Genomic DNA, 22,927 nt, shown 5'->3' with positions numbered 1-22,927 from the left:
AGTCATACAAGTATCTTTTTCACATGCCTTCTGGTTTGCTAGGTTTAAAAAGTTAGTACTTTAAGTTTCTCTAACAGCAATTTTTTTGAAGATTTTATTTATTTATTTGACCGAGAGAGAGAGAGAGAGAGAGAGGCAGGGAGAGGGAGAAGCAGGCTTCCCACGCAAGAGCAGGGAAGCCGATGCGGGGCTCGATCCCAGGACCCTGGGATCATGATCTGAGCCGAAGGCAGATGCTTAACCGACTGAGCCACCCAGGGGCGCCCCTAACAGCTATTAAAGTTTCCCTTGTTTCATTTGCTCTCTTGAATCATCTGTTAATGTACTTTGCCTGTTTATATGAGAATGTCTCCTGAGATACTGAGGATCATAAGGAACTACAGAAACATATACACACCCATGCACGCACACACACAGGTACACTCTTGTCCATACACACATACATCTGCCTTCAGTATCTTTACAATTGTGTCATACATTTGACAATAGAAGAATTAAACGTCTGAAGAGCTAACGTTCGGGAACTCCGCTTACTAGAATAAAAAGCCATGTCAGCCAGGAGAGCCATGCGATGGTGCTGTTAGGTGAGGGAGCCACGCTAACTAACCGAGAAGCCCCCACGTCTAAGCCAGAGCGAGATGGAGTTATCGAGAGAAAAGTAGAAGGGAAGGAAATTTTACCTAGAGGCTCTAGTCAAACTGCTGAGAGGGATTCGGGTCTTGCTGAAAGGAAGCATTCAGAGACAGAGTGACTACGAATTCAGAGGCAAATCGGTGAACTTCCAATCTAAGTGACAGAGGAAAAGGGAAAGAAAGCTGAAAAGACAGAGCCACTCTGATGAAAGAGATATTTACAAAATGAATGAGGAGCCTGTCCACAGGAAATGCGAGGACTTTTTTCTCCCTGCTGGAACAGCTGGATGACAGCTCAAGACGTCAGGGCTCACGCAGCAGCTTTCCCAGAGGCAAGGCAAGTCCGGCTCCTGAGGTGTTCCCAGCCTCCACTCCACCCCAGAGAATGCACCCCCGGCGGTCTACCACTGCAGTCCCTGGTCTTAATGTTCCTCACTAGTGCTAGCTACCACTGATGGAATGTTCTCTGTGCACATTAACCGACTATTGTTATCCCTAAGGTACTAAATAAGCATCATGGAAGACTGGGGCAGTCTCTTCAAGCTCACCCAGTAAGAAATGGCAGCAAATGTGGAAAAACCATACCACATCACATCACTTCCCTAATGATGAAAGTTCTAGCAGAGGCCCATGGCCAAGGAACAAGTCAATAATTGGCCCTAAGGGGCACCAGCTGAAGTCTCATTAAATTCTGTGCCCTAATCAGCTTCAGCCTATTTAGCCCAAGTCCTGACCAGGCAACAGCCTAGCCTTTGATCAATATATTCAACTCAGATGTCCATCTGTTCTAAAGGTGGGGTCATCTACAAAGAGCCCACCGGTTGACTTCTTGGCAGAGTTGCTGCCCTCAGCTAAGCAGAGTTGAAACTCTGACATGCAGAACCCCTGAGAAGCTCTGTTCAAGATTCAGATTCTTAGGTCTCACTGTGTGGAAATCTGATCCACTGCAACAGGGTGGAGCTAGAGGGTCTGTATTTTAAATATCAACACAGACCATCTATTGGGTAGGGTAAACGTATATGTTAGAGCAGGGGCACCAGGGTGGCTCAGTTGGTTAAGCATTTGACTCTTGATTTCAGCTCAGGTCATGATCTCAGGATCGTGAGATCAAGCCCTGATCAGGCTCCATGCGCAGCATGGATTCTTAAGATTCTCTGTCTCCCTCTCCCTCTGCCTCTCTTAAAAAAAAGGAAAAAAAAAGTATCTATTAGGGCTGATGTTTTCATCTCCACTTGGGACCAGATGTATCATTTTTCTATTTCTCATGCCTGCTTACAGGAGAAGCCATTTCACTTTATCTGTTGAGTTGTAATTCAGTTTTGAAAAACATATTCTAAATGAAGGATCTTATATGCCATGTAACATGTGCTAAATGGCTTGTTTCTAGTTACAATAACAACACAATAAAGAAAACTCAAGGAAGAAAAATGTGAAAAATAGAAAAGTCCCAAGGAAAGTTTGTTATATTAACCATATAGTATCTTAAGTTGCCAAACAATAAAGAAATTAATGGTTGGTTTGGGTTTTGTTATTTGCATGGAAGTCTAAGTAAGTACTGATTTGGAGTCAGAAATACTAAGTAAAGTCCCCTTTGGAGCCTTCATATAGAAGTTTTCTTTACAATAAACCTTTCTTTTTTTTTTTTTTTTAAAGATTTTATTTATTTATTTGACAGAGAGAGACAGTGAGAGAGAGAACACAAACAGGGGGAGTGGGAGAGGGAGAAGCAGGCTTCCTGAGGAGCAGGGAGCCCGACGTGGGGCTCGATCCCAGGACCCTGGGATCATGACCTGAGCTGAAGGCAGACGCTTAACGACTGAGCTACCCAGGCGCCCCTACAATAAACCTTTCTTTGTCTGGAGGTACAACTACTCTTATAAAACACTTAAGAGCTGACTGAAAATAGAACAATCCAGTCAAACAGACAGATTTCAATATCAGCTGCAACATTTTCTAGTTCTGTCGCCTTTGGAATGTTCCTGAACCTCTGAGTGTCTGTTTCCTCATTTTTAAAAGTAGAGGCAATAATAACTAATCCTTAAGGTTTAGAAGAGGGTAAGCAGTTAAGATGTGTGTGGTGCCTGATGCACTTGACAGGAGTTGGCTAGTAAATATCGTCATAGTCAAAGGCAGAAGGGAAGAAGGGATAAGAAGTCAGGCAAGGGCGCCTGGGTGGCTCAGTCGGTTAAGCGTCTGCCTTCAGCTCAGGTCATGATCCCAGGGTCCTGGGTTTGAGCCCCACATTGTGCTCCCCACTCAGTGGGGAGTCCGCTTCTCCCTCTCCCTCTGCGCCTCCCCCCTGGCTCGTGCTCTCTCTCTCTCTCTAATAAATAAATAAAATCTTAAAAAAATAAAAAGTCACACAGGCAAACCTATGTCTGGACAGAATGTCACCAAAAAAAAAAGATGTAGGGAGAAGTATTAGCTGGCTGATTTTGAAAGGAAACTAGCACACCTCGCATTGTGTTCAGTCATACAGAAACAAGTAGTGAGCCCTGATACGTTCCAAATGAACCTGCCAAAGTCCACGTGGCAGCCTTTCTAAGGAAGTCCAAAAGATCATTGCCTTCTGCGATACTAAAGAGTACTGGTAAGGACTAACATTAGGGTCAAGGACAAGGTAAGAAGTCAGGGGCCCTGAATGCTAATTCTGGCTCAGATTCTGCATCTATAAATGCAGGGAATTGCATTTATGTAAGTCCTATTTCTAAACAAATATAACAGTGAGTTAATCAAAATACCTTCCCGCACATTATTATCAGCTCTTTATCAACTTGACAGGGAAGTCTTCCTTGTGTTAAGTAAGGGACAGATCCAGAGGGGCAAAGTGATTTTGCACCAGGTCACACAGCTGGAAATGGAAGAGCTGGGTTTCAAACGCAAGTCTGTCCTACACTGTTTCCAGCACCCATTCTGATAGTCTGCTAGGTCCCCTGAATTTTGTACGTCTGCCCTCAGACTACCACTGGGGTTTAAGAAGTGAGACAGCAGAGAAGTGTATGAGACGAGACCCCACCTCGGTCTTCTTGCAGTCAAGGTTAGACTGCCAGGCTTACCAGACACAGCAAGTCCTCTTTGGAAAACATCATACATTGTCTTGATATCTGAGTAGTAGTAACATAGCAGGTCGTTGCTCTTCTGGCCAGCGCCCTTCCGTGCCCCGCCCTAAGACACAAGACCAAGTTGAGGCCAAGACTGACTCTCTCCCACCCTTTCCAAACCCTCAGGGATTGAATCGAAGAGACCATCAATACTGAACACTGAGGTCACAGGAATGACCTCTTTATTATTCAATCAATTTTTTAAATCCCCAAAATTGTAATATCTCTACATTATAGAAACCCAGTGACTGTCACAGTTACGTTTCTAGCGATCTCCCCCCAATCCCTAGGCCGACACACATACACATGTGGAGAGAGGAGAGATAATAGTATAGTTTTATGTTGTAAAAATCATACCCAGTTTAAACATCTACCAAATGCACACCATGTGCCAGCACTGTGTAGAAGACGCTATAGATGAAAGTGAGTTAAGACCGAATCCTTGTCCATCAGCATCTCATGAATGAGAGACTTTGGAGTGGAGGTGAGGTGAAAAGGGCAAACATACAACTATAATATTGTGATGTACATGCTGTAATAAAAATGTACGTTCTGGGAGCTGAGTCATGCTACCCATTCTGTATTAAGTAGAAAGGCTGCAAATAAATAATGCTTAATAGGGACTTAGAAGATAAGTAAGCACTTGCCACAAAGTGGCAGAATTTGTACTCTTCAAAGAATGGACCTAGTTTGGTACAGGGGAGGGAAAGAACAATGCAGAGTGAAGGAACAGCCTGTATAAAGACCCAGAGGCAAAAAGACACATTGCAGAGTCTGGGGGATGGACTCCGTCTGTCCTGTAGAGATCAGGGTATTAGAGGAAGAGACGGTAGCTACGGGCCTGCCTAAACGTACCAGCTGGAACCACAGGATCAGGCTCTGATGAGGATCTTGGAACCGCAAGACAAGTTACACTCTCACACAAGTTAGTCTAGAGAGCACTAGGCATCAGTTAAATAAAACATTCAAAAATGTAAGCTACTGCTGTGGTAAGGGCTAAAGAAGGACAGGGTAACATAACACAACAAGAGATCTAACTTCGTTTAGAGCATCAGGGAAGATTTCTAGGAGATGTCACATTAAGTCAAGATGTCAACAATAAAGCTCCCTGACTAGCAAAGGAAGGTAGCGTCTTACTGTTTGTTTACATAGATGGGCTGAGGAAAAAGGAGAAAGGAAAGATGATTCAGACTCAGTTTTAGGCAACTGGATGAGAAGAGATGCATTTAACTGAGATAGAGCAGGAGGGGAAATAGGAAAGGGTGTGTGTGTGTGTAAATACGCAATAAAGAGACTTGTGGAGCTTGAGGTGCCACTGACGTTGTCTGGGACTGGGGAGAGATCAGAACTAGGAAGTCAGATTCGGGTGTCATAACCTTTTAGGTACAATTTCAAGTCATGAGAGAGGAGGGATTTTCTCAGCTGGGAGGATTCCATAGGGATTGGCAGACTATAATCTAGGGCCAGATCTGCCTTGTCATCTGCCTTTACAAATAAAGGTTTATTGGAACACAGCATGCTCATTCATTTACATATTGTCTGCTTCTTTCGTGTTACAACAGCAGAGCTGAGTAGTTGCAACAGAGTCCATGTGGCCTGCAAAGCCTGAACGATTCACCACCAGGCCTTGACAGCACATGGTTTCCAGCCCCTGCTTTAGATGAATCGAGATGGTGAGACTGCAACTCTAGCTGACGGGAGGAAAGAAGCTAAATGACAAAGACTGTCTTGGAATTAGGAAGAATTCTCATTGAAGGGTGGTATGAAAGACAAAAAGGAGTTTTAAGAAAGAAGCATTCTCAAGTCAGTTGAGAGGAAGGCTGAAGGAGAAATCACTGAATTTCAAAGTTAAGTGATAAGTGACCCAGAGGAGTTTGGGGAGATGGTAGTAGTAAAGGTCAGATCTCAGTCGGTTGAAGTTCAGGAAAGGAAATGAACAGACTACTCTTAAAGAACTTTAGTGGGAAAAGGGAAGATTGAAAGGAGGTGGTGGTCTGAAGCAGCAGGATCAGCAGCATAGGAAGATGCCAACAGAGAACGTGCAAACATCCCCAAATAAGTGTTGGTGGTGGAGAGTGGACGTAACTTGGAGTAAGATTCCTGGGTAGAGGAAAGAAGTTCCTGAAAAGATCAAAAGGGATTAGCCTTCTAAAGGAACAGAAATGCTTTCTTCTCTGCAAAGGATTGAACATGAAAAATGATGAGGAGAATATTCTGGGAGCTTTCCCTCTGCTCGGAGATGTAGGAAGCTGTATGATTTGCTGAAAGTTGGGGAATTGAGGGGAAAATCCCACTTCAACTTCTGCCAGTTTTAAGAATGGATATTAACTCAAAGCCAGAATTTAAATCAATGAAATAACTTCTTTATCATTCTCAGATATTGGTATCTCAATGAAGACATTCTCCTACCCCCAAAGCACTGGCTCTATCATCTAGATCATAGGTTAGCAAAATTTTTCTGAAAAGGGCTAGGCAGTAAAAACTGGGCTCTGTGGAACACATATGAACTGCTTTTTTTTCCTTTTTTTTTTTAAACATATCTTTTTAAAAATGTAAAAACCATTCTTAGCTTGCTAGTTGCTCATTAAAAAGGTGGATTCTGCCCACGGTCTGTAGCTTACCAACCTGATCTAGATTATTGGCTTCCTAAAACCTAGCTGTGGTTTCATTTTTAATACAAAGCGAAGTATGCTGGTAATCAAAGTTTAATTTTGTAGATTTGCTGGTGATTGCTAACCTAAAAGGCTTACTTTATCACCCTACACCCCACCTCTTCCTGAGTTATCCCAAGGTCTTGAATTACAGTTTGTGCTTGATCAAACGAAAAAGAGGATTGGTAAGTTACCTCAATTCCCACGGACTGGTTGTTCAAATCCACAAGAGGCAAGACTGGCTGAGGTCTATTGATCAGCCACAGGATCATGGCGACTCCAAAGGTCAGGATGCAGATCAGTGCCGGGGTTGGAAGTGGGGAAAACAAGAAGTTAAAGATAAAAAGCATCTTTGTGAATAGCAGCAGGAAGTTCAGGCCTTAAAAAAAAAAGAGGAAAGAAAAAGTTAGAGGAAATGGCTGAAATTTTTACTCAATAGTTGTGTTTACAAAAGGACACACACACACACACACACATAGACTTCTGACCCTCCAAAAAACCAGGGTTAGACCTCTCTAGCAGCAGAATTTCTATTACTGTTTACTTTAGCAATGTTGAAAATAATAGAATGCATTCTCCACTCCTGTGACTTGACTGGCCTCCTACAAGGCAGAAAGGATCAAAGGAAACAAGTTAATCATTTCCTCAACAATTTTATGAAATGAATGCCCTTTTAATTTTTGGCCCACAGGGCCTAAAAGAAGCCCTTCTGGATCCAGCCTAAGCTGGTAGTCAGAGGAGGGCACTCTAGAGACCCTCCCCTGCCCAGGCCGACTGACGGTCAGGAAGGACTGTTCTGCCTGGATTTGTCTAGTATAAAGCAGAAAAGGGAACATCTGTAGAGGTGACTCAACAGAGTTTAAAAATCAAGCATTCTGCATGAAGGACATTTCCGGCTGACAGATTTGCCTTGCTCATTGCTTTCTTTTTTGAAGCATTGGGAGAGTCTCAAAGAGCAACAGCGTGTCAGCTTGCTATGTCCAATGTCATCTCCTCCAGGGAGCCTAGAGAAACCATTTTTGCTGGAGGCAATGTTAGCCAGGTTCGCAGAAAGGGTGCTGGAGAATGGACTTGACACATGGTGGCAAGTTAGCGTTAAAGATTTAGGCCAGGAAGATATCTCAAGAAACTGAAACCACAAAGGTTTTCCCCAACCCAGGTTTTCTTGTAGTTTCCAGCAAAGTTCGGCTTCAAACTGCTCTAGTAGCAGGAACTAGTGTTTGGGCAGGTCCTAGGAACTTACTCTGGCTGAGGCCATCTCTTCCAATTCTTGCCCAAAACTGTTTTCAGGCTGGGCTTTTTGCGTGGATCATGAAATTTAATCCAACCAATGTCATGAAGGAGCATTTTAGAGATGAGAAAAACTGAAGCTCCCAGGGGTAAAGCGACTTGTCCAAGTTCACTCAGCATTTCCCACTGCTGCTTCCCCATTGAAATCTATAAAACTACCGCTCCTCTTTCCTCAGGAGTCTAACTATAGAGTTCAAGGAGACCGAACCTGTCTGGAGCCTTATAGGCAACAGCAAAGGAAATTCAGAATTTGTACTCTTCAAAGTTTACTGCGGTGCCCTATAGAACAATAGCTCAGAGATGAGGCCAAACTTTCCCACTTCAAATCAAGAGAGCAAAGCATGCCTGATAAGAAAAAGTTTGATCAGATCAAGATCATCGTTGCCCTGAGAACTTTAGGGGCAACTGCCAGTAGCCGGCATCTGGAACTTTCTCCATGAAGACAAACACTTCCCTCCACCCTAACAAAGGCTATGGGGCCTGGGAATTGCGCATGGGCAAAGAAACAGTCACAAGAATCCTTCCGTCAGTCATCTGAGCCTTCCTCTGCTCCCTGACAGGTTATTACCTGAACTTGGAGCAGTCCCCTTCCATTTTGTGGAGGAAAGCTGAACTTCCAGAGACTGGGATGACTGTCCCCCACTCCTTGGTTTCTTCCACATTGTGTTTAGGGGAAGAAAAAGAAGACACAACAAAAACAAAAGCGAGGCCCCACAGGCGCTAGGTTACCTAACGCTGGGTTCCATTGTGACCACCTGCCAAGATTCTGAGAGCTGGGAATTTTGGAATCCAGCCTTACCTGGATTGGTATGGTGAAGTGGCACTTCCAGGACACAGAATGTGTTCAAGAGCCAGTCATGTAGAACTTTGTTGTTCGTCAGGTGGGGAACAGTGCAGCTTCGGGGTGGAAATTGTGAAATTGGGAGTGGGTAGCGGCGCTTAAGGGAAGAGAAACCCGCTCTGTGCTCACCCATCTTTGCACCATTAGCCCTTCCCCCCAGCCTGCTAGTACCTTCTGATCTGGGATGCTCTCCTCTGTCCTACACACCTTCAAATTAAGAGATTCTTACCTCCACTCCCCTTCTCAACTATGGGAACAAATTGTCACACTAAGGACTTTGGCTTTCTTTTTGCAGACAGCAGATTGACATTTTAATAAGAGACTTGGCAAACAGTGTCTTCAAAAGAGGGTCTAAAGGTGAAATTGATGTTTGGAGGCGGTAAGGGATGCGGGGAGGAGGGAGGTTGAAGAGCCCCTGCGGGTAGCACAAGGGGAGGGGAGGACACAGAGAGAACCCATGACCAGTCTAAAGCAGCACCTGCTGTCAACCCCTGGCTGATTGTGACCACTCCATAGTGAGAGCCCTGATCACCAGATGATCAGATTTTTTTTCTCCCTGGAAAACGTGGAACACAGCATTTTTGTGAAACCCCCATTTTAACTATTGCCTCAAAGAGTTAAGTCTCATATGAGACAAACAAAAAGACATCTGGCTTAATCTGGACCATGGTCTGTCAGTTCTCGAGCCCTCCCTTTTAGACACACTGCAGTCAGACTGCCCACAAATGTGATGAGACTGACTACTTTGTTACAAACAAGGAAGATACTTACAAATGTCAGGTCGCCAGTTTCAGGAGAATGAAATACCTTGCTTACACTGGCAAGGGGTTTTAATTGCAGAAGACACTGAGGGATGTGTCAACTGAAATAGCTTACTCTGTTTGCCTTGGCAAATCAAGTAGCCAGTCCAAATAGGATATGTACAGAATTTCAGACGGTTCCTCTCGGCTGCCCCACATTTTTTAAAATTGAAGTAAAATTCACAGAAGATAGAATTAACCATTTTAAAATGTACAATTTAGCAGCCTTTAGTACATTCATGATGTTGTACAACCATCGCCTCTAGTTAAGTCCAAAACAGTTTCATCCCCAAACGGAAACCAAGTGCCCATTAAGTACTTACTCCCTCCTCCCTGCAGCCCCTGGAAACCACTAACTTTGTTTCTATTTGAATAATTTCTTACAGATTCTTAATATTTCATATAAATGGAATCATGTAATATGTGACTTTCTGTGTCTGACTTTTTTCACTAAACGCAATATTTTCAAGGTTTATCCATGTTATAGCACATGTCAGTGCTTCATTTCTTAGGGCTGAGTAAGTATTCCACGGTATAGACAGACATTTTACTGATTCATTCATCGGCTGATGGATATTGGGGTTGTTTTCAGTTTTGGCTATGGTGACCAGTGCTATGAGTATTTGTGTGCAAATTTTGTTTTGAATACTTCTTTTCAGTTCTTTAAGGTAAATACGTAGGAGTGGAATTACTGGGTCATGTGGTTCTTCTTTGGAAGAACCACCAAACTGTTTTCCACAGTGGCTGAACCATTTTACGTTCCAAACAACAACACAGAGGGTTCCGGTTTCTTTACACCCCCCACCAACACTTGGTGTTTTCTGGGGTTTTGGGATAATGGTCATCCTAATAGGTATGAAATGGCATCTCATTGTGGTTTTGATTCATATTTCCCTAATGACTAATGATGTCGAGCATCCTTTCATATGCTTGTTGATTGTATTTCTTCTGTGAAGAAAGGTCTATCACAGCCCTTTGCTCATGTTTAAATTGGGTGGTTTGTCTTTTTGTTGTTAAGTTGTAAGAGTTCTTTATATATTCTGGATACTAGACCTTTATCAGATACATGATCTGCAAATATTTTCTCCCATCCTATAGTAGTCTTTTTACTCTCTTGATAGCTTTTTTAACACATACACACATTTTTCACCTGATGATCCTAGTGCCAGAGAGGATTTGCAACCATACATCACGTCACTCTCTCACGGTTCAGTTGGGAGAAGCTGAAGGCCCAAGTGATGGTAAAACTTCTAGGCTCCACCACTACTGGCTTGGGAAGCTCTGGGTAGCATTCTAACCTTTAGAATCTATCAACACTTCCGGATGCACTCAAGTAACTGAGAAGAAAAGCCACTGTCTCTTTTGTCATGTGTCCTGTGTCACTCAGATTACGGTTCTGTTTTGGGCATTTCACGGAGCCTCCCGCAAGCAGCTGATGTGGTAAGCCTTTGCACCTCCCTCTACATCACTATTTGGGGAAGAATGGGAGGGGGGAAAGTGTAATGGTGGTAAAGCCATGTCATTGTACACGGGAGCTCCTGTTCTGGGTCATCTACAGATGGTTGAGCAAGCCACACTGCACATTAGGATGGCCCCAGGTGGAAAGTGTCCTCTGCTTTTTATTATTTTTTTATTATTATTCTTATGTTAATCCCCATACATTACATCATTAGTTTTAGATGAAGTGTTCCATGATTCATGTCCTCTGCTTTTTAATATGGTGACAGTGACATGCCACAGCCCCATACACCGGGATGTCCCTTTGTCCCCAGTCCTTCCCCTGGATTCCCTCCAGGCCTCCCCTCCTCTGCAGTATGCAGTCACTCATCTCCTGGCTCCTAACACATTTAATTCCCAAGCTAGCTGAAGGATACCTTCTGCCTGAAGCCCTGCTTGCCAGCTCCCAGGACCAGCCTTGGTGTCTAGGTTTGGATCACCCCATATTCAGCTCTGGGTTCTGCTCCTCTGAGGATTCGGGCCACCATTTCTTCCTTAAGTCTGATTTTCTCTGAATGAAGTCCTTAAATGGATCCTTCCACTACTCTAGTTTTTTGTCAGCTGTGTTTATTTGCTCTGAGGCTTTCAGGCTATCCCTTTAGCCCACAAATAATGTTTGTTTTGTAATCCCTTTCCTTTGAAAGATTTTATTTTTCCTACATGTATTCAGCTCTCCAACCATAAGTCAATTCCCTTAGAGCCTCTGTATTTGCTCTTCACTTTGCCTGAAACACTATTCCCCAGATCTGAAATGGTTGTGTATTACAGGTTGGGCCTCAACTCAAATGTCACTTCCTCAGAGACTCTCTCTGATACCCCATTGAGTATTGCCCTTTCTACTCCAATCACTATCACAGAACCTTGTTCTCTCTTCTCCGGGATACTGTTCACTATCTGAAATAGACCTGCTCCCTTATCATCTGTTGCCCCTACTGAACTGATGTTCTAATTAGAACAAAGATTTTGTTTTGTTCATCCGTGCCTCCAATACCTACACCACGCCTGGCACACAGTTAGCTTTCAGTCAGTGGTTGTTGAAAAAAAATGACCATTTTTCTGGTTCAGAATTATCTGTTTTAAATACTCTGTTAACCCACTTTCCCTTAGTAAACTCCCCACTCCCAAGCTCCCAAATCTTAGATCATCAAAAGTCACTCTGGCCAATCTTGAGATGGGTACTCCCAAATCAATATTTAGCACAGTACTGGGTTAGGGATGAAAGAAGGTGAAAAGGTCATTTCTAACACATATCAAGGAGTACTCAGGATGAGTACACGCCTCTGAGCTTGAAAGAAAATACAGAATGAATCTTATCAAATTACGTCGTCTACAGTAGTGAGCAGGAAATCTAGCCTAGAAATAAATAATTATGGTTACCCTAGGTTTCTGGAATTCAAAGAACAATAAGGCAAATTATCTTTTGCTTTTAGGCCTGACGAACTCATTATTTTCTGTGCAAAAATGAGATATAAATTTCAATTATTTCTAGAAAGTGGTATACTAATTTGGATTTAATTGGTTTCTCTGTTCCCTTGCATGTATGGACTCATTCTGTGGTGATAGAGAGCTCATTAAAAGAGAGACCAGAGTCCCCAGGTTCTAATACCCAGTTAGTTAACCCATTCTTCTGTACTGAATGACTTACTTTCTCCTAGAGACGAGGTCCCAAGGCTTCACAACTCAAAATGACTCCAAAGGGGCCTGTGTGTGATTTAGAAGGCTGCATATGAAAGTTTTGCCTTCTTGCTTGGGTTTTAAGTCACCAACCCAGCCCCCCTAAATTCCTGCCACTCTCAACTTAGGAAGCATCCACCTCTGTTCTTAACCACATAATCAATATTTCTAGACAAATTCCAAAGTAATGGCAAGAGGTCAAAAGAACATTACAAATCGACAGCTTTATGAAAATAACCTTTTCCTTAACATGCAATGAACATGAACCACATATGCATTCTATTGCAAGGCCCTTCACCCAGTTTCCTCAGACCCTGGGGCTAAGGGCTTTTTACCTTTTCTTTTCTTACACCAGTTTACTCTTCTGCATCAAATGCAGTTTTCTTCTATTAAGAAGTAAAAGATAACATAATTTGAAATGATGATCCATTTCACAAAACTTAAACAGAGAAAACCCTGATATGGAAAAGTATTGACTCCCAAAGAGGGCAAGTCTTAACTCCTCGTGCCATTTAAAATGATGCAAAGATCAAAAGGGCCAGCATTCAGGTATATCTGAGATAAAATGTGTTGTCATATTTCTCAATTTTAAAAAAACAGCTGAGAGGGGAACCCTAAAAACCCTCTAAGGAAAGAAGAGGCAATTAGAAGCCATGAAATAATTCAGGAAGGTGGCCAGTTACCAAATCAGTAGCCAGAAAGTCAATAGCTTTCCTTGATTTCATGCAAATAACTAATTCAAAAATAATGGGGAAAATATAATTCATGATCGCATATTAATAAATGTGTAAAGGCTCAGTTCAAAAAGTTTAGACCTGAGGGACATCAAAGGTTTAAAAATGGCAAATACATACTCAAAATAGTCAAGGGGATCCCATATTCCTAAATGTATCTATATATTTAATGCAACTCTAATAAAGACCAATGGGAATTATTCGGGAATTAAAAAGTTAATTCTAAAGTTCACCCAGAAAAATAAAGCTAATTAAAAAGAGTCAGAAAATTTTTGAAAAAATCACAGGAATTGGGGATGGGGGGAACAGAGTTAAACAATACCAAATTTGCTTCTGTAGGGCTAGAGAAGTTTTCCATTGGTGGTGAATAGAGAAAACTATGTAACAAAATAATCCCGAAACTCCCAGTGGATATATTATCATACACTAAATTGCATTTCAAATAAAGATAGATTTTTTTTCACTTAAATAAAAGTGTCGAGATAACTGGCTAGGCATTCAGAGAGAAGACATAAAGCCGATTACTGCCTTATTCCTACAACAAAAATAAGTTCGAGATGGATCAAAGACTTAAATATAAAACAATGACAACCCTAAGAGTATTTGGGGATAAAAAGTATGGGAGAAAAATTTTTTTTTTATAATCCTAGCATGAGGAAGACTCAAGACAGACACAAAACCTAGGAGCGATAAATGAAAACATTGGCAAGCTTGAGCCGTAAAATTTTTAAAAATATCTGCCTTGCAGGAAAGATACCAGAGACAAAGATAAACTGGGACAAATTTCAAATACTTTGCCTGTCTAAAGAGCTCATTTCCTCAATAAGGAATGCTTCGAAGTCAATGAAAAACAAAACACAACACAATAAAACAAAAAGCAAAGGTCATGACCAGAACGTTCACAGCAAAACAGATTATGGTTGGAGAAAGACACTCATCTTTGCTTATCGTTTTAAAAATTGCAAATTTAAAGGAAATGTCTTTTCCCCACCCATAAGATTAGCAATGATGAAATAGTGTAAAATGCACTCTTCATCAGGGAAACGTAAATTTGCCTCCTTAGAGATGCGCCTGTTGCCCTTCTACCACAATTTAAAACGTGTGCCTTTTGGCCTAATGACCCTATGAGTAACTTACCCTGTAGAAAAACATCAGTTCACTAAAATATATCACAAATGTCTGTGTAAGGTACTGGTTTGGGATGTGGGCTCTGAGTCAGATTACTTGGGCTCATACCCTGCGTGATCATCTTCTTTGTGACCTGGGTTAGATAACCTCTTTGTGGTTTCTCGTCTGTAAAATGGCAATGATAATATCTTTCCCAGGATTAAAGGAGTTAACATACTTGTAAAGTACTTACAACAGTGCATTCATTATTATGTTCATCATCATTACATCTATAGGATTGTTTATAATACCAGAGACCAGGAAAGCCTCCCTTGGTAGCCTGGCCATATAAATTATAGCAGGTCCACACAGTGGTACTCTTGGCAGGTATTAAAAAGAATAAAGCAGATTTGTGTGTGCTGATGTGGAAAGAGCTCTGTGATAAGTTGCCAGGTAGAAAGAAAAAAAAAACCACTTGGACAAATGTGTATGTTTTTGTATTTCTGAAAGTATATTCCTTGTAAGAAAAGACAGATGGAAGAGGAGAAATCATTAATGGATTTTCCAGCAAGTTTCGAGTATTCAGTCATTCAGCCAAAGATATTTAAGGGCTTGACTGTATATTGACATCGTTCTGGGTGCTGGGAATCTAGCAGTGAAAACCCTCCCCTTGTGGGTTTGTATTTTATTGGCGAGTTTGATAACAAGTCTGAACAATAGCGAGATTATATAGTATATGGAATTTAAAAAATAGAATTGGGAAAGAGGATTGTGGACGGCAGGGGGGTAAATTTTCAAGTAGGTCTCATTGAGAAGATAACTTGGGAGTATGTACTGTTTAATCTGAAATATGCATGCTTTAAAAAAAAAAATGAACATAAAACCAACAACTCCAAGTCACCTCACCTCTGACCGAGGCAGCTGACTTAGAAAGTTCCACCACCTTGGCTGGCGGCATTTCACGTGAATGCGCCCAAGAACACAGCCTCAGCTCCGTTTCTGCAAGTGCAGCCCGCCCACCACCAAAGCCACACTCAACTCATGTAGCCCTTTCGAGCGCTCACATTGTGTGCAATCCTCTCAGCCACAGAACAAGCTGGTTTGGACAGCAGCTCTGGTGGTAGAAATGTTTTTCATTCATTTCTTTAGCAGATAAAGAGCTCGAGCAAAGGTAAAGGTTGAGTCACCAGAGCAAACGGGCCCCCGAAGGGCATCTTTCGACACTTACTGCAAGGAGCTGAGAAGAGGTGCTGGCATAAGATCCTGATCTATGAGTCTGCAGTTGACTTTCCAACCAGTCGCTGGCACCCAGGTGCTCAGGTCACTGCCCGCAATAGCTTTCTCCAGCAGGCAGTGCCAGATCACTGGGCACAGGCAGCTCTGTCCATCTGGGGCCTGGCACGCAAGATGCTCTGAGGCACACATACCAGGGGATGCCCCCAGGCAGATGAGAAAGGGCCTCCTTATCTCCACAGGGTCGTGTAGGACAGAGCAGGGAGATGGCATTACCAAAGGAGATCCCTAGTAAAATCCAGAGGGTGACTGAACTGTCATTTCCACACCATGGGAAGATTCCATGAGTGTTTAAAGAACAGGAAAGGGATGTCAAGATCACACATCTTGCTCTTCCCAGCCCAACTGCTAGGCCATACTCAACAACTCCAATTTGTAAGGCAGGTGGCAGGGAGAGGGGGGAGGGCTAGGCTTGAAACAGGATCCCTGGCCCACAGGCAAGCCCACCACAAATCATGAGGTCTTCGGCGCATATCCATCCGTAAGATCTTTGCTGCTAATCACACAGGAAAGCTCCAGGGACCAGAGCTCAAGAAGGTTGTACGAACCAGAGCAGGATCAGTTCTATCCTCGGGTTTGGGAAGCTTCCTATGACTCAGTGGACACCTTGGCCGTGAGGGCTCCCAGGCAGAGGCTGCCTTAGCCTTTAGATTCTACTGCATCCAGCATGGTGCCTGAGGTACAGTGGGAATCCACTAGGTGCCAGTGAGTCACGTCCCCTGTTGGCTCACCAGTGGCACAAAGTTCAGAGAAGGGAACCAGGGAGAGGCATCTGTTGAAGGAAACAGGTTGCAGAATCCGGTCTCACAGTGACATGATGCGCTGCTACACGGGAGGGGGCAGAGGGGGCTGAACCCTCCTCAGAAATGCCACAGCCAGGGGCTTCATGCTCTGGCATGGGCAATGGTAAGTAGCTCAACCTGAATGAGCTCAAGGGTCACCGATTCTGCAAGCATTTGGATATACTCTGTACCAGGTGGTGTGTTCAGAGTGGGGAGAGCACACTTCGACTTCACAGTCTACTAAGAACTAAAACCAATTCCCCAGGCAGTAAACAAATGCACCACGGCATATACCCCAGACTTGGGAGCATCTGGTGGACTGGAGCCGTGTGTGTGGCAAGAGATGTATTTACTCTCTGTACTTTAAATTTATTTATAAATTTACATATTTTAATAAGGCAAACAAAGGTCTTAGACCAACTGTGTGCCCAGCACTCTGCCATGTACAGACGGACAAACACTTAGAAGATACACCTCTTGCCCTCTGGGGACTTATGGTTCTATCGAATACTGAAAACCCTTACAGAAGGATTCAGCATGTGGGGTGAGCTAATAAATCTGAAGAAAAGAGAGCCTAGTGTAGACTGGAGTAGATGAAGGGGGCTGCATGGAGCACTGGACTCTCAGGGATGTGTGGGTTTTGATGCCCTGGCCTTATTGCCAACAGTCTCATTTCCAAGGTCAATCAAGGAGGATGACCCCACCAATTAAGCCAATGGCCAAGAAGTCCCCAACTCTGATTCTAATCAGGGTTGTTGTCACCACACCATCTTTCTCAACTTTTGCCTGCATCTCTCCATCCAACTTTTTTTTATGGAGAGACAAGTTACCACATTAGGTTGGATAAACTTAAGTGGAAGGTGGGGGAAAGGGGAACACCAGATGTCGGGGGAGAGGTAGAGTATGGCTCAAGGCACTAACATGGGACAAGCATCATATTTGGGAAAGGGAAACAGTGAAGGGGTGTTTCTGATGGAGGTAGAGAATCCATCTCTGGTTGGAAGGGTGTGGGGGAGAAAAAGCCTCCAAGAAGGCTAAAGGAGACAATATCTGGGGCCTGGTGGAGACACCATACGATGGAAGGCATTTCAGTTCACAAACACGAGAGAGCCTTGGGGTGCCAGGCCTTGCCCAGTTGAGCTGAGTGGTATTTAACAAAAAAGCCCTCATTAAATCAAATACTGAAAACCTCTTAACTCAGTCCATGAAGATAGCATAGGACAGTTGAGCCACCCGATAGGCTGCTGGCAGTTAGTAACAAACCCCACTGGATCTCAGATCGACACAGTGATCTGATCTACCTTGCTCTACCTTGCTCTACCTTGCTCTACCTTGATCTACCTTGATCTACCTTGATCTACCATGGTGCTTCCAGCAAACCACAGCCCTGCAGCCCTACCCCAAGGAAAACCTTGCCTCAGGAAGCACCCCAAAGGCTTCCTGAGCTTGTTGCTGACCAAGTGGATGATGAGACAAGTGGGGTCAGGAGAATCAGTATCAGAAGTCCACTGGACTTGATAAAGAGCCTATAAAAAGATAGTCTGGACAAAGTTCTAGGCCCCCATCACCCATGCAGGATAAAAGCAATGATGTAAAATGTTGTGAAAGAGGCCTTCCTGCCCGGGTTTCTGCAGAGTCAGCCCTCCTACTACCTGGTCTGCCAGTGGTCAGGAGTCACTAGAATCAAAGTGCAAACAGTAAGCTTTATTGCCAACAGTCTCATTTCCAGCAACAAACTTTCAAGGCCATTGCCTGTTCGGGTACCAGAGCGATGGTCCACCACTTGTGTGGCCCTGGGGATAGTTATATAATGTCACTGAGTGCCTGTTTCCCTCAACTGCACATAAGAAGGGGTAGGTAACAGCCCCTACTTAAAGGGAATGCTGCACACTGTCCCCTCGAGTACCCTACTGGGTACACGGGAAGTCCTCAGGAGGACTGGCACCCTTTCCCACTTCCACTCCCCCCAGTGTCTGACTCCTTGTCAAGTATCTGATGTTCTACCCTGAGGCTTCCTGAAAGAAAAGAGATGATAATGACCTTCATTCTATAACTGCCTTCCAACTTAAAGCAAAGTCTTAACAACTTCTCATTTCTATTTAAACAGAGGGTTTCTCATTGGAGAGGGCATCGTGCACCTCTGATTTCTGACCCAGCCATCTCCTCTGACCTTACCCCTCCCCTGTATCCTGTCCCGCAGGGACTCACAACCTCACACCTCATGGGGCAGACTGACACATGGAGACCCAGAGATCTGCTCCCAACCAGCTCCCCCAAAGAGAGAAGATACCATGACATGGCCATAGCCATACTGGGCTGCTTGACCTTCCAAACTCCAAAACTCACATATGTATTCAGACAACATGGACTAAGAGCCTAGGACATGTCAGGCCCTGGGTTTCCAGGGGAAGAGCGAGGAGAGAGTCCTTTTTTGACTCAGATGGATGGTTGCCGAGGGGAGAGAAAGGCCTGGGTGCATTTACAGCAGACTGTGACAAGAACAATGATGGCTGACTCAGGGCTGCCAGGGACAGGTCACCTTGGCAGGGTGCTGCTGTGCCTGAGAATCACCTCAGGCTGCACCCCCAATGAGGGTCGATGCATCTGTGGGCCAACAATAGGAGACCGGCAGGAACAGAACCCTCATTCCTGGTATCTAAACAGCTGCCAATGGGATGCCTGGGTGGCTCAGTCATTAAGCGTCTGCCTTCGGCTCAGGTCATGATCCCGGGGTCCTGGGATCGAGCCCCGCATTGGGTTCCCTGCTCGACGGGAAGCCTGCTTCTCCCTCTCCCACTCCCCCTGCTTGTGTTCCCCCTCTTGCTGTGTGTCTCTCTCTGTCAAATAAATAAATAAAATCTTAAAAAATAAATAAACAGCTGCCAAATCCTGGTTGGGGATGTCATTTCCCCAACTTCAGGTGGGAGGTGGGAGGTAGGAGGTGACTTCCCCAACTTCACATAACACCCATCATTTAAAGTGAACAATTCGGTGGCATTTAGTACATTCACAATATTGTGCAATCACCAGTTCTATCTAGTCCCCAAACCCTTTTATCACCCCTGAAGGAAACCTTGTGCCCATTAAGCAGTCACTCCACATTCCTTTCCCAACCCCTGGCACACCACCAATCAATCTGCTTGCTGCTTTCTCTACAGATTTGAAGTGGGAGGATTTTCAAAAGAGAGGTTTCTCCCAGTTTCTAGTTCTTTGGTCAAGGCATTAAACTAGGCTCATCCGGATTTTTTTCTTTTCTTTTTTTTTAAGATTTATTTATTTGTGAGAGGAAGAGAGCATAAGTAGGGGGAGGGGCAGAGAGGGAAGCAGACTCTCCGCTGAGCGTGGAGCCTGATACGGGGCTCCATTCCACAATCCTGAGATCATGAGCTGAGCTAAAACCAAGAGCAGGGCCCTCGACCGACTGAGCCACCCAGGTGCCCCTAGACTCATCCAGAATTGAGGCAAATTTGCCTCTGGCACTGCAGGAACCACACCTCGAATGCCAGTTTCAGCTTTTTCCGAGTGTGTCCAGTTTCTTTATGTGTAAGCCTCAGTTTCCCCATCTGTGAAACAACCAACCTATTCCACAGGACTGTTTCTGAAAATTAAAAGGTAACACCCTCCCCCAAAAAACCTAGCTTTGCCCCACAAAAAATAGTCAATGAATGGAAGCTGTCATATTTGCAGCTCTAGAAAAACATCCACCTGAAAAGTGCTAATACATATGTGAATTCAATATCGGCCCAGGTCACCACCCAGGAAAATCTTTTTACAAATGCGATTTTCTAGGAAATCTGAAGAAAGGCTAACTCTGCACAGGAGTGGTTGGAACATGGTATTCAGTAGCACACAGACTACAGCTTCGATCTCTGTTTGACCTTGGAAAGTTCCTTCACTTCTCTGAGCCTCCTCAGCCATAACATGGTGAAACCCTCCACGTCATAAGCTTCTCTTAATGAAATGTTAAGAGCAGCTCTTATGAGCTTGTGCTTGCCCTGGCTTCCTCTTCCTTCTCTCCATTCATTCTCTGACCCAGAGCCTCCCTATAGAATCTGTTGCCCCCATTTGTGTGTTTAGCACTTAAGCATTCGTTGATACACTGATGTGATAGTAGGTGCTTTTGCCCTCAAAGAGTTAGAATATCGCCTGGAAGAGAAGACTACTTTAAGTCAGGACCTAGACAAACACCTGGCTGAAACATTCTGTTTGGACTGGATAATGTGTGTGTGTGTGTGTGTTTAATTAAGTTGGAATGTGTTTATCTGGGGGTACACCTACCTTGCATTTTGCTAGAATTCCCACCACTTGCACCTCATTACATATCATCTATTTAACTCTATTATCTGCCTCTTCTATAAATATTTGTGGCCTTTGTCTTTTGTTCTCTTGATTGTGCCAAGCACACAAGTGATGCCTACAAGAATTTCTACTATGCCTCTTCCAAGATTATTCTGTGTTCATCTCAAATACTTATCAATTGGAGGGGACCCCAAAAGAGTTACTCCCATGCTGGAATATAAAGGGAGGGGTCAAGCGAAACCAATTATTCCACTAAAAAATTGTTTTTTACTAAATCAGTCTTTTTTTAAATTAAATGTTACTATTTTTTAAGATTCTGCTGCTGATGGAAAATACCAAACACCTACAAACTGGAGCTAGAGATTCAATCTTCCTTTTCAAACCACCAAAGATTAATACCCACACAAGGTAACAAGCCCCAACCATGGAGTCCCTTCCTACAGCTCACTCTTTGAGGGTCTTTGAAGTTCATCTGAGATTCAACTTGTGGCCCTACCCCTGAAACAGAGCTAAGTTCATTCAGTAACCATCTATCTGCCACTCATCCATTACCTCTCACCATAGAAGGAGTCACCGTTCACAAAGAAAATTGAAGGGGTCTCGCGTGTAGTGTGCCTCCCCCAAGAGAGGCAGGAGAGGTAAAGAAAATCCCATCCATTCCCCCTACCTCCACATTCCTCCTTCCCTTCATGCCTCCTGATAAGGAGGGTTTAAAGGTGTCCCCTGTGAGAGAGAGCACGAGAGAGCGAGCTGACACGTGCCAGGAACCCGGCAGGCTCTAGATTGGCTGAAGTGGGGGGTGAGGGTGCCCCCTCGGCCTCTGCCCCATGCTCACCAGGCCCCTTGCTAAATACCCCCTCAGGACGCTTTCCTTACCCTGTGAGGGGGGTGCATCTCTCGGTGCTTCCTGGCTCTGGGTTCTTCCTGGCACAGAATCCCTGGCCCTCTTCCCTTCAGCCCCCAGTTCCTCCAGGGACAGGCTGGTTTCAGAGCATCCCTGCAGACAGATGGCCCCAACTCTGAGCGTCCCCCGCGGTGCCCTGCCTGAGCTGTCCCGAGTCAGGCCATGGCCGAGCTTTCTAGCATGCTCGGGGACCTCACTTCCTGGTTTTTCTTTCACAACTGAAAGTGGAAGCTGTTCTGGCCAGGAGAAGAAAAGCCGCCCAAGCGGCCCTGGCTCCTTTTCAAAGCCTTAACCCTAGCCCCTAGGGCTGAAACCACAGCCAGCCGGCATCACTGCAGTTCACCTTCTACTCGTGGGGCTGACACCTTGAAACCAAGACAGAACAAACAAACAAACTGAATTGACTGGGGGTGCCCTGAGCAGACCACCTGCGCCAGGAAGGGGACCCTGCTCACCTCAATTCCCAGGCCAAGAAGGTCAGCCCTCGCATCCCTCCTGATGGGGGGGAACACCTGGCATAGGGTCCCCCTTCTCCAACCCACACGCCCCCCTCCCTGGGCACTTCCGATAAAGCCAACAAAACAAGCCAGTCAGGAACCACAGGGACACGGACCTGTGTTCTTCTCCTCGGACATCAGCTCATCCTTTTCGTGCCTCAAAATATAAACCGCAGATCTAGTCCACTGCCTCCCTCACCACCCCCCAGTTAAAACTGGGAACTTTTGGAAGGAATGCAACAAGCACATACACCACACACTGTCAGATTGATCCTGCATCTTGCAGCTTCTGGAAAACCCACTGTACCTGCATGAGCCAGTAACAGGAAAAGGCAAATCATTTCTTACTCTTATTATGCAAAATTGTTCTGAGTGTGTAGACCCCCTGAAAAGGTCCTGGAGACTGGTCTACAGGATATCAGGACCTGTAGTAGTCTCATCAGACTCACCTAAGGCTGGGACCACAGAAGGGCATGAGAGTGTCTGTTCTTAGACTTGGAGGCAGAAATCATGAGTTCTGCTCCCTCCTGCCCCACCCTCACCTATACTCCAGAATTAAGCAACACTTTCTCCAGCCGTAGTCCCTTTAAGAAGGCTTATGTTAAGTTCAGCATGTGCCTGGCCCTTTACCAGAGCTAGTTAGGATTCATTCGCTCTATAGAGAGGAGATCCTAATAGTCTCTTAAAAAAAAAAAAAAAAAAAAAAAGCCAGGGTGAGCTATGTTGCAAACTCAGAGAAGAGAGCTGATCACTTGGCCTCACAGGAGCTCACTTTAGACATGGAAGAAAGACCAAGTATGGGAAGAGGAGGTTAGCCGCTCTGCC

The 22,927-nt window shown here is 44.4% G+C and overlaps 1 protein-coding gene across 3 annotated transcripts in view; it reads right to left on the bottom strand.

Annotated features, from left to right (window-relative positions):
* Positions 1-21,811, bottom strand: part of ACSL5 (acyl-CoA synthetase long chain family member 5) — a 40,613-nt gene extending 18,802 nt beyond the window's left edge. Inside the window, exons 1-4 of one of the 3 annotated variants that reach the window (XM_035028988.1) lie at positions 21,578-21,724; positions 8,474-8,571; positions 6,579-6,763; positions 3,689-3,797 (exon numbers count right to left, since the gene is read on the bottom strand). In XM_035028988.1, coding sequence (XP_034884879.1) covers positions 3,689-3,797; positions 6,579-6,734 — 265 coding nt within the window. In that variant the 5' untranslated portion in view covers positions 6,735-6,763; positions 8,474-8,571; positions 21,578-21,724. Of the gene's footprint in view, positions 1-3,688; positions 3,798-6,578; positions 6,764-8,242; positions 8,431-8,473; positions 8,572-21,577 lie in introns of those variants that run through there. The other 2 variants (XM_035028992.1, XM_035028983.1) reach the window with 2 other exon arrangements.
* Between the last annotated feature and the right edge of the window lie 1,116 nt (positions 21,812-22,927).

This window comes from Mirounga leonina, unplaced genomic scaffold (genome assembly GCF_011800145.1).
Source record: "Mirounga leonina isolate KUSES-001 unplaced genomic scaffold, KU_Mleo_1.0 Mir_114, whole genome shotgun sequence".
Lineage (NCBI taxonomy): Eukaryota > Metazoa > Chordata > Mammalia > Carnivora > Phocidae > Mirounga > Mirounga leonina.
This window is presented reverse-complemented; position numbering and strand designations above follow the sequence as displayed.